The sequence below is a fragment of the Pipra filicauda genome, unplaced genomic scaffold (assembly GCF_003945595.2).
Source record: "Pipra filicauda isolate LSUMZ 115617 unplaced genomic scaffold, ASM394559v2 scaffold582_size373904_pilon, whole genome shotgun sequence".
NCBI lineage: Eukaryota > Metazoa > Chordata > Aves > Passeriformes > Pipridae > Pipra > Pipra filicauda.
Window position 1 is genome coordinate 25,495 of NW_024104734.1, and position 21,223 is coordinate 46,717.

The 21,223-nt window shown below is 52.2% G+C and overlaps 1 protein-coding gene and 1 long non-coding RNA gene across 5 annotated transcripts; one reads left to right on the forward strand and one right to left on the reverse strand.

Annotated features, from left to right (window-relative positions):
• Positions 1 to 262: 262 nt before the first annotated feature.
• Positions 263 to 18,930, reverse strand: CERS5 (ceramide synthase 5). Of its 4 annotated transcripts, none has more exons than XM_039387697.1 (11): positions 18,672 to 18,930; positions 13,724 to 13,829; positions 11,692 to 11,822; positions 10,534 to 10,591; positions 9,869 to 9,919; positions 9,229 to 9,321; positions 7,694 to 7,822; positions 6,984 to 7,090; positions 4,457 to 4,613; positions 3,052 to 3,081; positions 263 to 1,526 (listed from the first exon to the last, which is right to left on the reverse strand). In XM_039387697.1, the coding sequence occupies exons 1-11, from the start codon at positions 18,860 to 18,862 to the stop codon at positions 1,374 to 1,376; spliced, it is 1,206 nt and encodes a 401-aa protein (XP_039243631.1). In that variant the 5' UTR covers positions 18,863 to 18,930; the 3' UTR covers positions 263 to 1,373. The 4 variants fall into 4 exon arrangements, 3 of the variants coding, with proteins under 3 accessions (XP_039243631.1, XP_027587986.1, XP_039243632.1); XR_005565926.1 differs by having other exon boundaries at positions 1,459 to 1,526; positions 3,052 to 3,149; XM_027732185.2 differs by lacking the exon at positions 3,052 to 3,081.
• Positions 1,494 to 4,253, forward strand: LOC120324543. The gene is made up of 3 exons (XR_005565927.1): positions 1,494 to 1,742; positions 2,770 to 2,873; positions 2,939 to 4,253. It is a non-coding gene; the product is annotated as an uncharacterized LOC120324543 (long non-coding RNA).
• Positions 18,931 to 21,223: the final 2,293 nt, after the last annotated feature.

Genomic DNA, 21,223 nt, shown 5'->3' on the forward strand with positions numbered 1-21,223 from the left:
GAATCAACCCCAGGAGCTGAGCCAGGACTGGGACTGACTGAGGGGGCAGCAGGAACCACCCTTTTGCCCCCCTGGGCCCAATAAAAGCCGTGTGAAAGCAGCCAGGCGTGGTCTGTGTTTGTGGTGTCCCCCAGACCACGGGATCACAGGCTGGGCTGGGCTGGGCTGGGAGGGACCTTAAATATCACCCAGTTCCAGCCCCCCTGCCATGGCCAGAGGGGCACCTTCCACTGGCCCATCACCTCTACACGTCACCCCAAGGTTCTGAAGCAACTTTTAATCGGAGATAAGAGTAAACAACAGTATAAAATGGTAACGAGTCGAGAAGTTTCCAAAATTCTGCTCCTGATTGACCATTCCATTGCCCCCAAGTACCATTGAGTAAAAAAAAAAAAGAGAGAAGCAAAAGCCCACGGTGTGGCTGCTCTTCCAGCCCCGGGTTCCTCCACAGCTGCAGCATCAGAGCAGCAACATTCACTTCTGTCTTGGGAGTGCAGGACCAAAACATCCCATTTTTTGGAGGGTTAAACCCGGCCCCACCGGTTCTGATCCTCCCTCCGATCCCAGCTCAGCCAACTGGATCCAGTAGGTCTAGAAAAAAGTCTTCAAAAACCACAATTTGCAACAGGGGAAAAAACAAACAAACAAACAAACAATTTAAAAGGCCTGGATTGTGCTGGTTGTCTCAGGGGCAAGAAACCACCCCCCCTACCTCCCCCCCCTCCCTTACAGAAGGCTTTGGTCAAGACTTCAGAGGGGTTTGCAGCACCAAAAGAGGCAGCAGACGCCGGCCTGGTCCCTGGTGACAGCAGAGATGAGCAGCTGGGACCTCCTCAGCACCCCGGGGCGAGCCAGGACAGCAGTTCTGGGGTAGCACAGTTCAAAGCTCAAGGCTGAGAAAAGAGTCTCTGCCTCCCCCAGGGCGGTTTGGACGTGGAACCTGCTCCCAAGTGGCTCCTGGAGTGCTTCTGGACCTGGAACCTGCTCCCAAGTGGCTCCTGGAGTGCTTCTGGACCGGCCCCGTCCAAACCCGCTCTTGCCTCGAGTCTGATCCCAGTGAAAAACCAACCAAACAAAGACACCTCTGCAGACATCAACAGGAACTCTTGGGGTTCAACAACTTGGGGTCGGTTTTCTTTTTTTTTCTTGTGCTTTTGAAGCACAAAGGTGGCTCGAAGTGGAACCTGCAGCTCTGTTCTCCCGCCCCGGCTTCGTCCCTCGGACCGGTCGGGGTTTTGCTGGAGGTGTCTGGGGAAGGGGGTTTGTTGGTTTGTTTTTTTTTTTTTGATTAAAGATCACTTGGGAATGTGGAGCTCAACACAACTAGATAATTGAAAGAGAAGTCCATGCTTGCTCAGGGCCAGCCCAGGGCCTTACTCCTCCCCTGTCCACTGGCCGCCGGCCACGTGGCCGTTGAGGCGGTTGGAGCCGTTGCTGGAAGTGCTGAAGACTCCTTTTGTGCTGTTGGAAGTCACATCCTCCTCCTCAGAGCTGCTCTCCACGTCACTGCGGTCGTCCTTGGACACCTGAGAGGTGGCCAGTGGGAATTGGGTGGCGGGAGAGGAGAAGGGGAGTTGGAAAATGCACAGAAAACAGCAGTTAGAAGGTTGCGTCCACATGATGGACCAGCTTCAAGTCACATCTACCTCCCACACTTGAGCCTGGAGCAGTTCAAGCTCCCAAGGAGGATCCTGTCATGGCATTAGGAACAAGACACACACTGCAAATGACAATCTGGGGAGGTGAGTTCCATTTTCCAAACACTCTCTGTGCACCTGTGAAAGCCCCTTCGCTCTCTGTGCTCTCACCAGCTCAGAGGACACCACGGATCTGGGGGTGTCCTTGTCTCCCAAGAGCTCCACTCCAGATGGGTTAAAGGCCATTTCTCTAAACAACTTGTTTTGACTCCAAACTTTCCCATGCCACAATCACCAGTGGGCACAGTGACCGAGCCCCAGCAACGTATCAGCCTGGGAGGGAACGTTTTGTCCCACGGGGAGAGGCTCTGCTGTTTTAAACATTAACCAGCTGAATTTATCACATCACTGCTTTGCACCAAGTGCCTCCCAATCCCACAGCCTGGTGGGTGCTTCATCCAGGAGATCCCCCTGAGGAGCAGGGGCCTGTTGGGAGAGCAGGATGGAGAACAAAGGCAGTGTCTGGGAACAGGAGGAGCCTCATCCCAGAGATCCAGATCTGCCAGCAGGGTTATGCCTCAGCTGCAAACCCAGCTCAGTTTGATCTGTGGGGGGGAATTGAACCTTTCCAGGAGGACTTTGGGTGCCACAGGAGGGCCCTGCTCCAGCCCTGTGGAGCCAGAAGGGAGAGGGCAGAGCCCATAAACCCGGCCCTAACTGCAAACACACACCTGGGAGGTGGCAGGTGCCAGAGGCAAAACCTCCCCCAGGGCCCTGCTCTTGCTCCTCACTCTCCTCCCTCCTGCCCCTGCAGCCCTCGTGGGCTCCACGTGCCAGCACTCTGGCTCCCAGCTTTCCAAGGATTCCAGGATTTCATTCTGAGTCAGGGGCAGGGCCCTCCAGCAGCAGGAAGTGGTTGAACTCCAGGGAAGCTCTGGCAGGAAGCCAGGTGAAGTTAATGATCTCCAGGAGCCCTGCTGGATGTTTCTGCCCCTTGCCAGAACTTTTGCTTATCTGTCCCCCAATCTCCTGCTATGTTGGAAGTTCAAAGGGTCACAGGGAGGAAGCAGAAATCCCTTGAGTTTTTTCCCCACTACTGGGGGATAAGGGACTGTTTTGCTCCTTTTCACAGGGAGGAGCAGTTTTCTCCTGTCCTCTCCCCCCCACAAGGAGCCAAGACAGAAATCAGAGTGTGTAGAACCAGAGAGTGAAGGTCATGCAGGCAGGTGACAGCAGGTAAGATCAGACCCCAGGACACTGCTCTGCCCTTTGGAAAAAACTGAATTTTGGCACTTTGTCAGGAGCAGGGAGAGAAGGAGAAGGCACCAAAGCCCCAAGACCAGAGCTCTGCTTTTGTCCTGGCCTGGACACAGCCGTGTTTGAGTGAACAAAGAGAACCACAGGTCACACTTACATGCAAAGGGTGGAACTGTCCAGCTCCAATCTGGCACAGAGAAAAGGAGAAAAGAATGAAGAAGACAGAGCTTAGAGTCCTTTCTCTGGCTAGGTCACCTGGACAGGAGAGAACCAAGGAAAGGGAAAAAGGTGTAGAACTCAGGATACAGAAACAGCTCCAGAGGCAGAAAAATCAGGCATTTGCAGCAGCAGCTGTGGGGAACAGATGGGAGAGCTCAGACTCCCCAAACCTGCCTTCCCCCACAGTCCCTGCCACAGGCAACCACGACAGAAACATTTCTGGAAGTCAACAATCCCCGTGTGGGGGCAGCTGAAGTCAAAACCACAAAATAACGTAGAGCCACGAGGGGAAACTCGGCTCAGAACACCAAAATCTGACTGGAAAAAGCATCTGTCCTCCTAAATCAGCTTCTGCTCTTTCACAGAATCACAGAATGGTTTGGGTTGGAACAGACCTGAAGGATCACACCCAGTTCCAACCCTCAGACACCTTCCACTGAGGTGCTCCAAGGCCCATCCAACCTTGGGCCCTGAACTGGATGATCTTAAAGTCCAACCCAGAGAACCATCCTGTGGTTCTCTGACAACCAGCAAACCCCCCTGCATTCCTGAGAGTCCCTTCCCTCCACGCTGGAGCTCAGTGTCTGTGCTGACAGGTGAAGGTGCCCAGCCCTCAGCACATCCCCAGCTGAAGTTGTTGGAAAACATCCCGTGTGTTCATCCTGTAGTTCAAAAAAGAGCCTGTCACCACCCTAAACTCCAAAGCACCTAACAATTCTGCCACCACCACTACTGTTAAAAAACATCTGAGCGTGCTGGAAAAGGGATTTATTTCCCTGCATGCCCAGAACACAGGAAGCCTCCTGAGCAACACCTGGGAACTGCAGAGGTAAAAAAAAAAATCACACACCAAGGGAAAAAAAAAAAATCACTCTCCTTGCAGAACTCCTGATGCAGGTCCCTCGAGAACCAGCACCAGCCCCCACCAAAGGGCCCCAATTTCTCAGGATTCCTTATCAGGGCTTGTAGGAAAGAGGACCCCCCAGGGCACCCCCAGCCTTGCCTTGCCCCTTATCAGGGTTTGTAGGACAGAGGACCCCCAAGGGCACCCCCAGCCTTACCTTGCCCCTTATCAGGGCTTGTAGGAAAGGGCACCCCCAGCCTTACCTTGCCCCTTTATCAGGGCTTGTAGGACAGAGGACCCCCCCAAGACCCCCCCCGGCCTTACCTTGCCCCTTATCAGGGCTTGTAGGACAGACCCCCCCAAGGGCACCCCCAGCCTTATTTTGCCCTTTTCAGGGCTTGTAGGACAGAGGACCCCCCAAGGGCACCCCCAGCCTTACCTTGCCCCTTTATCAGGGTTTGTAGGACAGAGGACCCCCCAAGGGCACCCCCAGCCTTACCTTGCCCCTCACCAGGGCCTTGGAGGCCGTGCGGATGATGAGGTAAGACCAGATGACGTGCAGGACCTGCAGGGTCACCAGGAGCCCGTTGAAGAGCCACCAGGAGGGGTAGGGACCGATCAGCTCCCAGCTCTCAAACAGGGTGGTGTTCAGAATCCTGGGGGGGAGAGCCAGGAACACGTTTCAGAGGGGCTGTGCTGGTCCAGGGCCATGGAGATGCCAGGCCAGATGCACAACAGTTTGTGTCTCTCACTGAGCAGCTGCTGCCTGTGCTCCTGCCAGAGCCAAGGAGACGAGGCTGAAGCTGATTAGAAACGTTTGAGCTGAGCAGCAAAAACAGAACATGTGAATGTGCTGCAGTTGGGGGGGGATCTGCTGCCAGCTTCCTTCTCCCAGAGCACGAGCATTTATTTATAACAACTTCCCGGGAAGTGATGTCAGGCTGCTCTGGACACCAAAACAACTGTTAACACCTTCCTGCCCGGGCTGTCCTCGCCCTTGGATCGATAATAACATGGGCACAGGCCCAGGGCAGGGACTGTCCCCCTGTGCTGGCACTGCTGAGGCCCCCCCAGGGCTGTGCCCAGTTCTGGGCCCTCAGGGTAAGAGAGACATTGAGGGGCTGGAGCGTGTCCAGAGCTGGGAATGGAGCTGGAGCACAGGGAGAAGGGGCTGGAGAACTCCTGAGGGAGCTGGGGAAGGGGCTGGAGCACAGGGAGAAGGGGCTGGAGAACTCCTGAGGGAGCTGGGGGGGCTCAGCCCGGAGAAAAGGAGGCTCAGGGGGGACCTCCTCGCTCTCCACAGCTCCCTGATGGGGTTGGAGCCGGCTGGGATCGGGCTCTGCTCCCAGGGAATGAGGGATGGGACGAGAGGGAACGGCCTCAAGCTGTGCCAGGGGAGGGTCAGGCTGGAGTTTAGGGGAAATTTCTTCATGGAAGGGGTTGTTGGGCCTTGGCAGGGGCTGCCCAGGGAGGTTTGGAGTCCCCCCCATCCCTGGAGGTGTCCAAGGAAGGCCTGGACGTGGCACTCAGAGCTCTGGGCTGGGGGACAAGGTGGGCATCGGGCACAGGGTGGACTCGGTGATCCTGGGGGGCTTTTCCAACCTAAATGATCCTGGGATTCTGTGATCAGAGAGGAATTCTGTTCCCAGTAGGCCTCCCTCCCTTCCCTGGGTGCTCCTCTCTTCCCTCAGAGTTTTACAGATTCCTCAAGGAATCCTCAAAGCTGCTTTATGGCCCGAGCTTTGTGTTCCTTTCCTTGCTGTTTTGCTGTTCCTGTTGCTGGGAGTTATTGCCAGTCCTTAAGTAATTTAATAAACACTTTAGATTTTATGGTGCAGGGAGGTATGGAGAGACCTTTAACGACACCATTAATTCTCACCCAGCTTTTAACATTTTCCCAGCGAAGCAAAACCAAGCCTTTTCAAACAAGAACCAAAAACGCCCCAAAAGGCACCTCCCAGAAATATTTAACTCCCAGCAGGTTTATGGAAGAATTAAATGCAATTCCAGGGATCTGCTGATGTTTCATGTGGCTAATCAGGGAAGGGAATGCACGTGAAGTGGCACAGCCTGGGGTCTGCAGGGCTGCTGCTGCTGCTGCTGCCAGATTCCTCCAGAAAGCTGAGGAATGACATTACAGCCAATGGAAAACACATTAAAGATTTACAGGATGCTGAGCACACTGGTGTGAGGGAAGAGCATCCCCTCATGACAGGCAGGAGCTGCAAAAACAACCCCAGCTCTCTCATCTGGCCCTGGAAGGAGCTTACAAAGAAATAAGAATTAAAGCTCTTCCTCGTCCAGGCTCCTCTGGTGCATTTACTGGAAAATAAGGCAGAGCTTTAACTTGCAACCCTTGGTCCTAAAGTGAAAGGATGGTTTCTGCCCACCAGGCACCCAAAAAGAATGGGAATGCCAGCTGCCCATGGCCTGGGGAATAAGTACAGGCAGTAAAATGTATTTTCACCAGGGACAGTAAACGGACAACAGCTCATTAACAGAAGCACCTCACCAAGCCTGACCTGCTGAGGTGAGAGGGAATCTCATTAGAGGATGATTCTCTCTTAAGCCATTTATCCAGGGTTTTACCTCTCCAGAAACCTCAGACCTAATTTCAGGCTCTGAGCAGTCACGACACAAGGACAAGGACAGGAGTGCCATAAAAATGAGAAACTGCAGCCATGACTGAGGGAGATCCCAGAGAGAATCACCTCAAGAGACTGAGCCTCGCTGGTGATCATTTCTCAGACCCCTTAAGAGCAGCAAAGAACCCTCCAAGCCTCTCAGGGCAGATTCTGGCTGCCTCTGCTCCAGCTAATGAGCTCTGTCATCCCTGCTCAGCAGAGGGACTGGGGTTCTGGTGCCTTCTCCCAACTCCCTCATGTTCCTACTGGAACCTCCTGCCCCCCCAAGCAGCACTTGGGGGGGCCTCTGCAGCTTCAGAGGGACAGGCTGGAATGCTTGGGAGGAGCCTGAAAACAAAAAAGGCTTGGAAGGACTGGGAGGACAAAGAGGACCTCACTCACCAGAAAGGGTAAATGCCCAACCGTGTCACGATGAACACGACCCCGAAGAGCATGAAGAAAGCATCACACACCCGCTGGTACTTGGCATAGTTGGCCAGCTTTGCAGCCTAAAAAGAGGCAAGGAACACAGGAATATTATTCCCTTTGTGCACCCCTGGAAGTGCCAGGCTGGAGAGCTTCGAAAAACTCTCAGTCACATTCGCACGGTTTGGAACAATCAGGGATTATTATAGTGTGTAATTATTATTGTTATTTATTATTATATAGGATCCTATGGGGAGAGATTATTTACAAGGGCCTGGAGTGACAGGGCAAGGGGAAATGGCTTCCCATTGACAGAGGGAAGATGGATGTTGGGAAGGAATTCCTCCCTGTGAGGGTGGTGAGACCCTGGAATGGATTTCCCAGAGAAGCTGTGGCTGCCCCATCCCTGCAAGTGTCCAGTGCCAGGTTGGACAGGGCTTGGAGCAGCCCAGCCTGGTGGAACTGGATGATCTCTGAGGTTCCTCCCCACCCAAACCCCTCCAGAATTCTGTGATCCTCAGCACTGAGGCAGCCAGGAGGAAAAGCTGGCAGGGCAGGAGCAGCAGCGCGGGTTTCAGGGCACATTTAACTCCATTTATCAGGAATGGGGGGAATGGGGGAACGTCAGCCTGTCCCCCTGGGATCACAGCAGCACTGGGGGTGCAGAGCTTTGACAGGGAACTCACCTCTAGGAGGAAATCTGAGGCATCGTGGAGACACAGCACCAGGGTCCCAACCCGCACCATGTTGTTCATGTAGGAGAAGGTGATGAGTCCAATCGTGGCCAAGTGATGGACAAACATGATCAGGAAGTCCTGGAAACAGGGAAGGGGGGGGAAAAAAACCCCAAAGATAAAGACCCTCTGGCTGTCGAAAAAAATCCACAAAGGTTTGGGGACAGAGCCACCAAAGTGGGGTCACAGGGCTGCTTCAGCCCAGGCTCTGACTGCACCTCATCACACCCCACGGAGGATTCCAGAAGGGTCTCTCAGCTCTGGTGCTCCTGCAGGTACAGGGAGCACAGGCCCTGTGCCTCTAGAACCCTCTGAAGTGACCGACAGGACACCACAAGGCCCCTGTTTTTGGCTCCCTTTGGTTTGACTCCACTCGTGCTTTCAGCCCCTGGCAGAGATTTCGGCGCTGCTGCTGCTGCCAGGGATCAAACCCTGCCAGGGGCAGAGCGGGCACAGCACACCAGATAACCCAGCAGGGAAGAAGGAGGCCTCTTCATCCCAAAAAACCATCTCCAGTGCACAATATCCAGGGCTGTTCTCCAGCTCAGCCCCCGGGTACAACCCTCCCGTGGCCCTGGGCCTCCCCCTGCTGCAGTGGGGGGACGTGAGGAGCTCGTTAAAGTCCAAATTAAACATTATAAACAGTGTCCCAGAGGCTGCTCAGCACTCCCTGTCTGCAGCTCCACCAGATCCCCCAGGGCCTCACCTGCCACTACTTCAGCACTGACAATAATCCCAGGCAAACTTGGGGGTTTTTTGGTTTTTTTGGGGGTTTTTTTGGTGGGGTTTTTTGTTTGTTTTGGGTTTTTTCTGGTTTTTGTTTTGTTTTGTTTTTGGGGTTTTTTGGGTTTTTTTTTTGTTTGTTTGTTTGTGGTTTTTTTGGTTTTTTGTTTTGTTTTTTTTTTAACAGCCAAAGCAAGAATTGGGATGATTTGCTGCTTTGCAGCTCGTGGAACAGGAGAAATAAAACCCTGTGAGTTTATTTCTCACAGGAGAAATAAAACCCCCCCGATTTACTGGGGTAAACAAGGAGCCAAACCCTGGAACAGAATTAGATCCGAGCAACTGTGGCCACTCGTCACCTGCTCCACACACAGATGAAAAATCACCCTCAAAAAAACCCATTTATTATCAGGGTTTGCCATTTGCTCAGCAGCTTTGGGGGCAGCTCCTTGAAAGCCTTCTTGGTTAAATGTATTTTTAGGTTTGTTAATTTTTGATTGGGAGGTATTGAGTGATCCTGTCCTTTCCCCCTGGAAGGTGAGGGGGACTCCAGGATCCCCCAGGCTTGTTCCTCCCTTTTTTCCCCCCCAGGCTTGGGTGGTGATTACAGGAGGATTCACACTCACAAAGGTGTGAAAAGAGGAAGAAAGAGTTATAATAATGATTTCATATTTTTTGTTAGTCCTGTTTATTGCTGTTATCATTGTTGTTATTAATTATTATTTTGGCTGTGAAGCAGTTAATTCAATTTTGGTTCATCTCACCTTCCGTTTAATGTCTGTAAACTGAGAAAACATGAGGGACCAGTAGAAGGCCAGCTCCAAGATATAGTAATAATAAAGCCTGGATGTTAGAGGCTGCAACACAGAGCACAGTTAGAAGGCAAAACACACCTTAAAATTTACATTAAAATCATTTTTTTCCCCCTTCCTCCTCTCCCATCCCACTCCAGAACTGCTGAGGCACAAGTTAAATGATTAAAGGTTTAGTGACAACAAGCTTTAAGCAACAGAGGTCTCGCTCCAGGCTTTACTCACACAACCCTATTTGTGGGTTGGAGCTTTATTCCAAAGGAGTAAATTCCCTTGTCAATATTTACAACCCCTGGAGCAGGAAAACCAGGCCGTGGAAGAGACTGGTTGGCCTCTACACAGCAAATAAATAAATTACCACGACGATTTTATCCCTTTTCCCCCTCCCCCCCCTCACACTTTTAATAATCTCAGCAGCAAATAAACACAAAATGAATGAGTCAGTTGTGTCTGAGGAAACTCTGCTGCTGCCAAAACCTGACCAGGATGTAAAGACAGAAATGTCAGGGCTCTGATCCAGCACATTGACAAAAAATAAAACCTGACACTGTCCAAAAAAGGTGGAATTTAGGAAGGGTTTTCCTCTCATTACCTGGAAAGGGTAGTTGTACCAGCACTGTCGTGTGTCCCAAAACCAGGGGGCCTGAAGGGAAAGGGAAGTTATTATAGAAATAATTTATATATAAATTATATAAACCCCCCAGTTTTTAACTCCCCACCACCTAAAGAAATTTTATCTCACTGAAATTTTATCTTGATTCTGCCGTTTACATTTGTTGCATTCAATGCAATTTAATTTATTGTATTAAATATCTATTCTTATTAAGCTGCATTTATTGCATTAAAACCTTCTTAAATGGGAGTTAGACTGCAATGGAAAGTCCAGGAATAATCACACAGCTCTAATAAAAATAATAATAATAAAGACCCAAAGAGATGAACCCTTCAGGAGGGAGAGGAGAAAAAAAAGAAGCAAAAAAGAAAAAAAACCACACCCAGTTTTGTCCCATTCTGGGGTAACAGGAGAAATAATTTTCTGTTTTCTACAATTTTCTGTTATGACAAATCTCTATGGAAGTTTCCCTGTAAAGGGGGTCCTTAACAGAAAATCAGGGAACACAAAGATCACTAAATCCCCCCTCCTTCCAAGCCAGGTGAAGGCACCAAAGGAGAGACACTGGTGGTGAAAACCCCCCTAAAATTTTGGCAGGACAGACCCAAACCCAGCTGCAGCCACAGAGAACAGACCAAACTCACCGTCCAGAGAAACCTGATTCCATAAAAAAATATACTTAAATAAAATGTAAATCTCCACCTGGAAAAAAAAAAAAAAAAGAAGTGGAAAAATCAACTTAGGACAGAGAAGCAGCTTCTGGGTTAACAATTATCACAAAAAAAAGCAAACTAATGGTGAAAAAACCCAATTTTGGCACCTCCAAAGCTTTCACTCACCTTCATTCCTGAACATTTCAGGTCAGATAAAGCCATTAAAGAGTTTTTCACACCACACAGGAGTTTGCATCAACAGCCCAGGCTGAAGTTCAGGGTGAACATGCACCATTCATGTGCTTTTATAGACAGCAAGATAACACCAAGCAAAGTCATTGTTATCCAGAGTGATCCTAATATAAAGATATTTTTGCCCCTCTTACCTGGTGGCTTTTAAGCAGACAAAAACCACACTGGGGGGGGGGGGGGAAAGAATTAATGAGAAGAAAGTTACTGGAAAGAAAGCAGCAGAGGAGAAATGAGGCAGGAAAAAAGTGATTGAGGTGCTGCTCCAGCAGCAGAGGAGAAATGAGGCAGGAAAAAAGTGATTGAGGTGCTGCTCCAGCAGCAGAGGTGAAATGAGTCAGGAAAAAAGTGATTGAGGTGCTGCTCCAGCAGCAGAGGTGAAATGAGTCAGGAAAAAAGTGATTGAGGTGCTGCTCCAGCAGCAGAGGTGAAATGAGTCAGGAAAAAAGTGATTGAGGTGCTGCTCCAGCAGCAGAGGTGAGTGCAGGAGCTCAGGGAGGGGAGAGAGAACAAAGGATGAGGAGAAGAGGAAGCCAAGAAGTGGCTGTAACAAAGTCTGTACGTCGTGTGAGCCAGAAGGTCACCGTGGCTGGGAACAAACCCTGCAGCTGGGCAGGCAGCAGGCCACTTTTTGGGGAGGTTTCCACTCAATTTGGGCACCTGCAAACCCCCCCTGAGCACAGCCAGGGGCCCCCAAGGACCTGCCCCACTGTCTGAAGCTGCTCTTTGGTGGCAGGACCGAGCCCTGTGCTCGTGTTCTGGTCCCTCAGCCCCCCAGTATTTGAGGATTTGGGGATTTGAGGAAGCCTTTCCTTTGCTTGGAGGAGAATTTAGGCCCTGGCTTGGACGAGCAGCTGCCCCAGGGGTTGGTTAGAGAGGAGGAGCCCCTCCCAGACGTACATGCTCTCACAGAATTTGGTGAGGGTGGTGGGTTTGTCCTGGTTCCTCCGGTGCCGGAACCAGCGCTGGATCTTCCTCACGTCCCAGTCCAGCTGCTTGGACAGGCCTTCCAGCCTCTTTGCATCTGGAGACTGAAGAACCAAACAAGGGGGTCACTTCTCCCACTCCCCCCAACAGAAATGATGCACAGGCAACAAAAAAACCACACCAGGAGTGGACTAAAAGAGAGCCCAAAAGCAGGAACCCGTCGCCACAAACCTTCACTCAGGTTTAACCTTCATAAGCCACTAATTATTTAATTATTCAGCATGGCTTTTGGTGGAACATTTCCTCACCTATATTTCATCAGCTGACCAAGGATGCCTTAATTTTGGGGGAGGGAGGAGCTGTTAAAGTGTCCTGTCCTCCCTGTTAAAGCTGCACCTCCATTCAAACAGCCCAGAACTCGGGGAGCTCAAAGCTGAAGAAGAAGTTTAAAGGGGTTCCCACTCACAGCAAGGACAGGGGAAACTTTAAAGTAAGAGCTGGTTTAGCACAGCAGATGTCTGTATGTTCTAAAGGGCACGGTAGAAATTGTGTTATTTCTGTTATCAAAGTTTATAAACGGAAATAAATCTGAAGACTGAAATAGTTCTGTGATAAAGAACACGCCGCTGCTCCCTGGCTGGAAACTCTCCTGGGAGTTTTGTCTGAATGAAGACAAATGGATTTATCAGAGACAAAGTGAACCAAACCTGGCAACTCCCTCTCCAGTGGCCCAGGGGGGAGATAATTCAGAGCAGTGTCCTTTTAACAAGAGCTCTGCCAGGGAGCTCTTACCCCTGACAGATGATAAACACATTTCACTGCTTGAGCTACACACCCCCCCCAAAATCAGGGTGCTGATTTAACACACAGTCCCCAGCCTGCCCAGCTGGGAGGCAAAGTCATCTGTAATTTGATTTTCTGTGCCCTGTCAGCCCCTCACAACCAGACCCCCTCAGCACTTTACTGGGATTTAATGGTCGGGGCTGGCACTGCACTGGAAGGGAACTTGTCCCCAAGGAGGATTCCAGAGCAGCAGTGAAAGCCTCTCCCTGCTCCAGTGCCACCTCTCCAGCCCCAGCAGCAGCCACAGCTCCCTGGGACAGTCCCAGGCAGCTCTGGTTTCACAGCAGATAAATTCTGCACAGCCTGTGACCTCCTGGGCTTTCTAAACATTCATTTCAAGGACACCCCCTGCATTAAAGTCCTCCCCACAACCAGCAGCAGATCCTGGGGACTGCAAACCTCTCAGGACTTTAATGTTCTTTTTAGTGAGGTGCTTTTTTTTTATAGAATTCCCCTTTATCTGCTCCAGGAGATGAGGTTCAGCATCCCCAAATCTCAACATCAAACCTTCCACTCCTTTATCTGTAATGAAAAATCTCTCCTGCACGGATTTCACTGTCAATATTGAGTAAAACATTCAATAAATAAATAGTGAATAAAGCTCTGGAGCGATGGAGCCCTGAGAGCTTAAGGGAAGGAAAGGAAACAATCCCAAGAAACACCTCCTGCCACCATTAAATGTCCTGCCCTCCATCTGACTGAACATCTCCCTGAATAACCCACTTGCACTGACAGTAAATGGCACAAATAAGGGGAAGGCACTCACAACAAAACCCATAAAAGCAGCAAAGGAACAAAGTCCAAGGAAAAGAGAAGCTCTTTCCCAGCAGAAGATGCTGGGAAATCTCTTGTTAAACTCCTGTCACAGGAGTCACAACCTGGAGCAAAGGCAGGAACTGAGGGACCTGCCTGGAGAGGGGAACGTTTTTATTCAAAAGCAGATTTTCCTGTGCAGAAAACCACGGCTCAGCCACGAAGGGAATCCACTTTGCTCCCACTTGGACACACCAGAGGCAAAGCAAAGGCAGGAGGAGCCCACTGGGGAGTGCACAGGGGGAGATGTTTCCCTCACACCACAAGAGTGGGAGCAAAAATACCCTCCCCTTCCCCAAACCCTTCCCTGCAGGCCTCCCTTCCCAGCAGGATTTGCCCCCTGACTCACCTTGGTGATGGATGTAAACACTTTCTCTAGGATTGCATTGGGCTGGGCTCTGTGAGGTCCACTGTCCTGGATGCCAAGGTTTATGGCACAGGGCTTGGCAATAAACCTGCAAGAGAGTTCCCAGGGAAAGAGCTGCATTAAAAAACAGGAGTTTTATTTCCCTCCTCTGCCTTGAATCACAAAAAAAAACCCCCAGATTTGCCACCAGCTGCAGGACTTTGGGGAACCTCCACCTCCTGGAATCTCCACTTGCTTTGCTTCAAGAAACTTCCCACGTGAAGTAATTTCTTTTCTCAGCCCTGCTGGTGATCACAGGCAGCACATTCTGTGCACATCAGAGGGAAGGATTAAAATCTCAGTGTCCTTGGCCTGCAAGGATCCCAATTGTGTTCCCCAGGGGGATCCTCATTCCTCAGAACTCAAACATCAGATCACTGGGAAGAGTCTGCTGTGAGCAGAAACGCTGCAGATGAAGCCCTAAAAACAAAAAAATGCCTTATTTTCAAAGCAGGCCTGGGTGTCACACAGCTCAGGGAAAAAAAGGGAAGTTCAAGCCAGACAGTTCCCAAAAGATGCTTTTTTTGTGTGTTTTTTTTTTTGTCTTTGGGGAGAATAAAGTGGCTTCTTTCCTTCAGGAGAGGGAGGAAGATGCAAGTCCCCCAGCCTGGAAGGCTCAAGGTGTCAGGATCTCACTCCATCCCCGGTGCTCCACGTGTTCCAAAAGCTGATTTAACTCTCCCTGAATTTTTACAGCCACAGAGACTCTGAAACCAAGCCCGGGTTTGCAACTGAACCAAACATAAACATGGGCAAAATCACCAGGTTCTGCTGCACTTTTGTGTCAAAAATGGGCTCAGGGTTCCAAGGGAAATGCCTGTGTTACCTCATATGGGAATTGCTTCCCCTCCAATATTTAGCATTTTTAAATCAATTATTTTGAGAAAGAACCCGTCGCTCACAACCTTCCTTGGACACCTCCAGGGATGGGGACTCCAAAACCTCCCTGGGCAGCCCCTTCCAAGGCCTGACCCCCCTTTTCCAGGAGGAAATTCCTGCTGATGTCCAACCTAAACCTCCCATCCCCTGCCTGGCTCCCCCCTCTCCTTGTCAGGAGAGCGAGAACGTCCCCCCTGAGCCTCCTTTTCTCCAGGCTGAGCCCCCCCCAGGAGTTCTTCAGCCCCTTCCCCAGCATCCCTTCCCTTCTCTGGACACTCTGAGCTTCGTTCTGACAGTCACAGCTTTAAAAAAAAATAATTAAAAAAGCCAAAAAGGAAGGAGTGATTTCCTCTGAGCTCGGCTCCAAGGGCTCCCGGCTTCCGCCCCGACCCCCAGCCAGAAACTGGGGCCTGATCTTATGAAACACTTGGCAAGGCCCCCCCAAAAATGGACAGAAATAAAGGTATAAAAAAGGTCTTTCTGCTCTGCTTTCCTCCAGGACAGCACAGAGAGGTTCACATGTGGGATGACAAAAAGGGTTCTGGTTCATTTTCTGGGACGTGGTGCTTAAACAGCTCTGTTAATAAAAAAAAAAAAAACAACAACAAAACAACAACACAAGCCCTTAACCTGGCCTGAAAATCCTCAGTTTGGGCCAGTTGTGCCTCCTGTCAGAGAGGAAACCTGAAAAATCCCAAAAATCTGCACGTTCACAGAATAGTTGGGGTTTGAAGGGATCTCTGGGCAGCACCTACTCCAAGCCCAGGCCAAGGCAGAGGTACCTAGAGCTGGTTAATTCCTTTTTTTTATTACTCAGGAGAGTCTTCCTTTGGTTTAAGAACAAGTGAAGAGGAGGAGGAATGGTTAGGAAGGCTCACAGTGACCCACACAAAGTTTGGGCTTTACTGCAGAGTGCAAAACCTGAAGCATCAAGCAAAGAAAAACCAGGAAAAAAATGCAGAAATAATTCATTTTAGGAACTTAAAAGACTGAAAAGGATAAAAAAAAAAAAGCCAAGCAAACTTTGCAGGAAACTGGCCCTGAGCAGGAGGCCTCCTCCACTGGGAATCTGAGGGGAAAATACAGATTGTGTCTCCAGAAATCAGGAAGGAGGGAAAAGAAAAAGCCAAGAGGAAGGCACAGGCCGTGGGTGCAGCTCAGGGCTCAGGGAGGGGGGGGGACAAAGAGCAGATCAAGGATCTCCAGATCTCTCCAGGTGCCCAGAAAGCAGCCACTGGAAGCAGGAGGTGGTGCCAGCCCCAGAAACGGGAAGGAAAAGGGATGGCACAGAGGATTTCCTCACTTTTAAGGAAGTCTGAGCCAGTCATGAGGGAGCTTCTCTAATTCCTCAGTGCAAGTGCCACCTGTCCTTCCCTGGGGCTCCTGAGGGAGGAGAATTCCCCTGGGAAAAGGGAAAGAGCTCCTGATTCCATCCAGGATCCAAGAGCTTGGCAGGTGGAACACGAAGGGAATGGTCAGTCCTGTGCTCAATCCCAAGCCAGCCAGGGATTTAGGTGTCCACCAAGGACTTAAAGCCTCTGGGGCAGTTCAGGTTTTTGGCCCCAGAGCAGGTTTTGCAGCAGATCCCACACTGAGAAGGTTCTGCCCAGCGAGAGTCCAGCACCAGGAAAAAAAAAAAAAAGGGGGAAAAACACTTCCCAGAGAGCAGAATTCCCACTCCTGGGGATATTCCAAGTGAACAGCACAAGATGAGGAGAGACACCAGTTGCCTGAAGGTTGGCCTTGCTTTGAGGAGAAGATTTGGATGAGCTGACCTTGAAAGGTCCTTTTTTTTAATCTAAATGGTTTTATGATTCTATAAAAACCTTAATGGCAGCAAACTCTGCCCAAGGCCAGCTCGCTGCCACACCTTCCAGCAAGAGATTCCCATCACATGGACACTTCCATTACACCTTTATGGCCAGGGATCAGCTCACACCCTTTTTCACACCAGTTGTTTAAAACAGACTGATTTTAAAGCCACCACCAATTTTGGAGCCCACGGACTCGGGTGCTGTGTAACAAACAGTGCTTCTCAAAAAGGCAGAAGTTCTACCCAAAAATCCTCCCTGCCACCGAGTCAGGGCTTCACCTTTTTCTCTCCCAAGTCCTGCTTTATCTCTGCAGTCCCAAAGTGCCCACAGGCAGCCAAACTCATGATTGTTTCACCAATAAAACGGTGCAAAGGTTCATTTACAGGAGAATTCACAGGTGTTGTGGCACAAAGCTCTTCCTCACGCTGAGGAGCCACAGCAGAAGGAGGGGGAGAGAAGATGCAGCTAAACCAAAAGAGCTGCACGAGCCTATAATTCAAATTCTGAGTCATCAAGTCCAGCTGCCAAATGTGTGTCGAGGAAGGCATTTGACACAATCAAAGCCTGAACTGGGATCGATGCACCACGGGGGTTTATTCGGACAAAGCTGAGCTTTTATGACATGCTCAAAGTGGCAGGAGGGAACAAAGAGGAGTTTATTCAAAAATAAGGACTTTTAAAACAGACCCCCTGGGAACTGCCCCGGGATTTCGCTGCCACGATGTGATTTCACTCCGGGAGGCCACTGAGACACTGCTGAGAACGGGAACAACTCTCTCAGGAGCCAGACCAAGGGCTCTGGGCCTCGCTGGGCAAGAGCAGGATTTAATTTGGCACCTGACCCCTCCCTAAATCAGCACCAAAAACGGAATTTCACAAACCAGGGAGGGCTTTATCAGGGCAAAGCAGTGGCTGCCTGGTGTGGAAGGATGCACCGAACCTCTGCCAGGGAGAAGAGAATCTCCTGCACCTCCTCCCCAGACTGACACCTGCACTAAGGCTTGGAAAGCGAGGGGACCTGCCCACAAAACCCCTCTCCAGGGGGATTGTTGTGTCTCACAACCACCTCCCTGTTGTGTCTCACAACCTCCTCGTCTCCTGGCGAGTCCCAACCCTTGGCCAGGCCGGGCAGCAGCAGCACACCGAGCCGAGAGGAGATTTTGGCAGCTCCTGGGTCCTCTGCACTGCTTTTCTGAAGCCTTTTTTTTTTTTTTTTTTTTTTCCCCTCCTAAGGGCAGAAAGATAAGCAGGAGAAAGGAAGAGCCTCTCGAGTTTCTCTCCAGCTCCCTTTTCCTCCTCATTTGCCATCTTTTCACTTCGCCCCAACCAACCTCCTCCCTTCTGACAGAGCTCAGGGAAATTCACGCTTCACACACAGAGAGAACACACAGATCAAACCCAACCCGATTCCCACTCATTTCAGTCCCTCACGGCCCCTTTTCACGCTTGGAAATATTTCCAGAACCACTGGATGGGCTGGAAGGGACCTTAATTAAAGAATTCCACGGGCAGGGACACCTTCCCCCAGCCCATCCCACCCGACCGACCATCCGCCGTCTCAGCGCAGAAATTCACGGTTAAATCAGTGTTTAATGAACCACGAGGTGTGCGTCTCGGGCCCGCTTCGCCTAACGGGCTTCCTAATTAAGCCGCTTTGCTAATTAGCGGCTCTGTCACCCACGCGCGGCTTGTGAGGGATCCCCGGCCAGCCCTGCCCCGGGGGGGGGTGTGTGTGAGTTAATCTCGTGTTTGTGGATGCTCGGGCGAACGGGGAATCCCGAATTACACCTGTCCGGGGGCAGATAAGGCGATCTCAGCGCCCACACCCAGGTGCGGGAGAGCCGCGAATTGTTTAATAACACAGCCGGGGCCATGTGGGAACGAGCCCTGGTTTCCTCCTCCGGGAGCTCGGGGAAAAGCGCGATAAAAACACCCACAAGGGAGCTCGGCTCCGTCAGCCGGAATAAAAGCGAAGAAAAGCGAATTGCCGCACGAAACGCGGCGTTTTTCCCCGCGCTGCCCCAGCACCGGAGGGGCCCCTCAGACCCCGCTCCCACAAGCAGCCCCCGGGGCTCCTTCGTGTCGCGACAGACCCGAGCGGCGCGACAGCTCCCCGGGGTCACCCGACGTCCCTTTTCCACTCAGGGGAGCCCCCCCCGGGAGCCCCCGAGCCCCCCTCCCGGGGGCCCCGCGCTCACCTCTCGAAGAGCAGCCGCACGGCGAAGATGCCGAGCGCCAGCGGGAAGGCGGACAGGACGTGCGCGGCCCGCGGGTACTGCAGCCCGCTGCCCGGCTCGCCCGCCAGGTCCGCCCACGTCACGTTGTGCGGGAGCCAGAACCGCTCGTTCCAGAACCAGGCCCGCAGCGCCGCCGCCGCGGCCGCCGCCATCTTCCGCCTCCTCCTCCTCCTCCTCCTCCTCCCGCCGCCGCGCTCCGGCGGCCGCCACAGGCACGGGGGCGGGGTCTGGCGAGGACACGCCCCATCCGCGCCCCGCTCCGCCAATCCGGACGCCGTCACGGACCCCCGGGGAGGGGCTAGGGAGAGACCACGCCCCCTCCTTGACAGGTTCCGCCAATCCGAGTGCGGCCACAGATTACGGGGAAGGGGCTTGGGCGAGGCCACGCCCCTCTTCGTCTCGCCGCGCCACTGCCCGGCCCCGCCCCAGCCCGCCGGGGGCGTGGCGGAGGAGGCCACGCCTCTCGCGGCGCCGTCCAGCCAATCCGGGGCGCGCCACACTAAGAAACGGGCGTGGTTCGGCGAGACCGCGCCTCCTCTTTAAACAAGCCACGCCCCTCACTCGTCATCCCGCCGCTCCCGGCGCCTGCCACAGCTCACGGGGGGCCGCGCCACAGCCCGTACGCGGCGGGGCTTGGAGAGGCGACGCCCCCTCATCACCCACCACCCAGCCACGCCCCTCATCCCCTCATCATCCCTCCGGAGGAGGGATGATGTCACCAAGCCACGCCCTTCAGCGCCGCCACGCGTGGGGCGCGGCCAAGCTCTGAGCCCCGCCCTTCTTCGTCCCGCCCCGCCCACCGCGGTGAGCGGTGCCGTGTCCCTGTGGGCGGGGCTTTGCCTGACCACGCCTCCCCCGCGCCGGACCGTTATCCCGGCGCAGGCGCAGTGCGGCGTTCCCGCCTTCCCGCCTCTGCGCACGGCCCCGCGCGGGCTCCTGAGGGAGCGGCGCGAGCGCGTTCCCGCCGTCGCCTGAGGGGACGGGACCGCCGGGCGACGGAGTGGCAGAAAACACGGAATGGGGGGGGGCGCAGAGCCACTCTTCGTTAATTAATACCCCGTCTTCTACTGGTTATTGATTTCTCGCTTCTCATGCTAATCAGTCCGCTTTTTTTCAGTAGAAGATAGAGTGCTAATTAATGAAGAGAACTATGCGAGCCAATGGGCGCAGAATCCCAGAGTATCCTGAGTCGGAAGGGACCCACCAGGATCAACCAAGTCCATCTGCTGGCCCTGCACAGCCCCGAGAATCCCACCGTGGCAGGGTGATGGAACTGGATGGCCCTTAGTGTCCCTTCCAACCCAAACTTTTCCACAATTCCAGGATACAATTCCTCAGGCAGGCTCACGGCCCGCGCAGGGAAGGGCCCAGAGCTGCCAGAGCAGCCTCCTGTGTGGAGAGTTTATGGCAAGATCCCGAGGATTAGTTTCACTGACATTAACAGGGATGCGGTTTAACATTTACAGCGACACAAACGCCTGGCTGGCAGAGTTTAAACGTATTCCTTTTAGCTCGTGGTGAGGTTCCCAACCTCTCCACGAAGGTGGTTCCACATCAACCACCTCATGCGCGGCGGCAAACGATCCATCCTTCATTTAATGGCTCTTCTGGCACCTGTCCAGTCGGAGAGCAAATTAAACGGCCCATTAAGCACTCAAATACTCCCATAACTAATAGATTCGAGGATGGAGTAATTCATGATCTGCTCACTTCTTTTTTTTTTTTTTTTAACCGATGGTTAAAGCAGCGCTGATTTCTCCTTGAAGGTGTTCAGCTGAACATCTTCAGCTGAGATGTTCAGTCTCAGAGACTCAGAGATACCTCAGAATTAACCAGAAATAACGATTTTGTGATTAAAGCCTCTGCTAAGTGCAGCCAGTGCTGCTTCAGTATCACGTAACCGGGGAGACGCTGTAAAATCCAATCGCGTTTCCTAAGAAACAAGCAGTTGGCAGATTCCATAAATCCAAGTCCACAACGAATATTCTTCCCCCCCCCCCCCTTTTCAAACAGCACAATTTCCAGTCAGAAGGATCTCCAACTGCTCAGTCACTTAAAGGAAATCTGACACCAAATGGAAGAGAGAAAGGTGACAGAAAGCAGCCCAGGACTGCACATCAGCTTTTTGAGTTTTCCCTCGGTCTGTGCAAGTCACTTCTCCCTTGAAAAGAAAGGACAAGGAGCAGTCGGTTGTGGGGCTGCCAACACCTCCCAGCTGGGCAGCAGGCTGCTTTTCCCTCCCTGATACCCTTGGCACACACATGGGCAGCTTCTCACGCTGCTGCAGGACTTTCCCTGCTTTTCCTCTGGCTCTTTGTCCCCATCCCTCCTGACCAAACCCACCTCGGGAACTGCAAACTGAGCAGCTGATAGGAAAGGGGACAAAAAAAAGCCCTCAGCTGTCCCCAGCTGCTCTGGAGAGCCACCTGGAGCCAGAAGTGGAAGTGAAAAACCCCTGGACGTCCTTATTCCTTCTGTCCCGTCCTGTTCTAACCCCTCTTCTTGAATTCGAG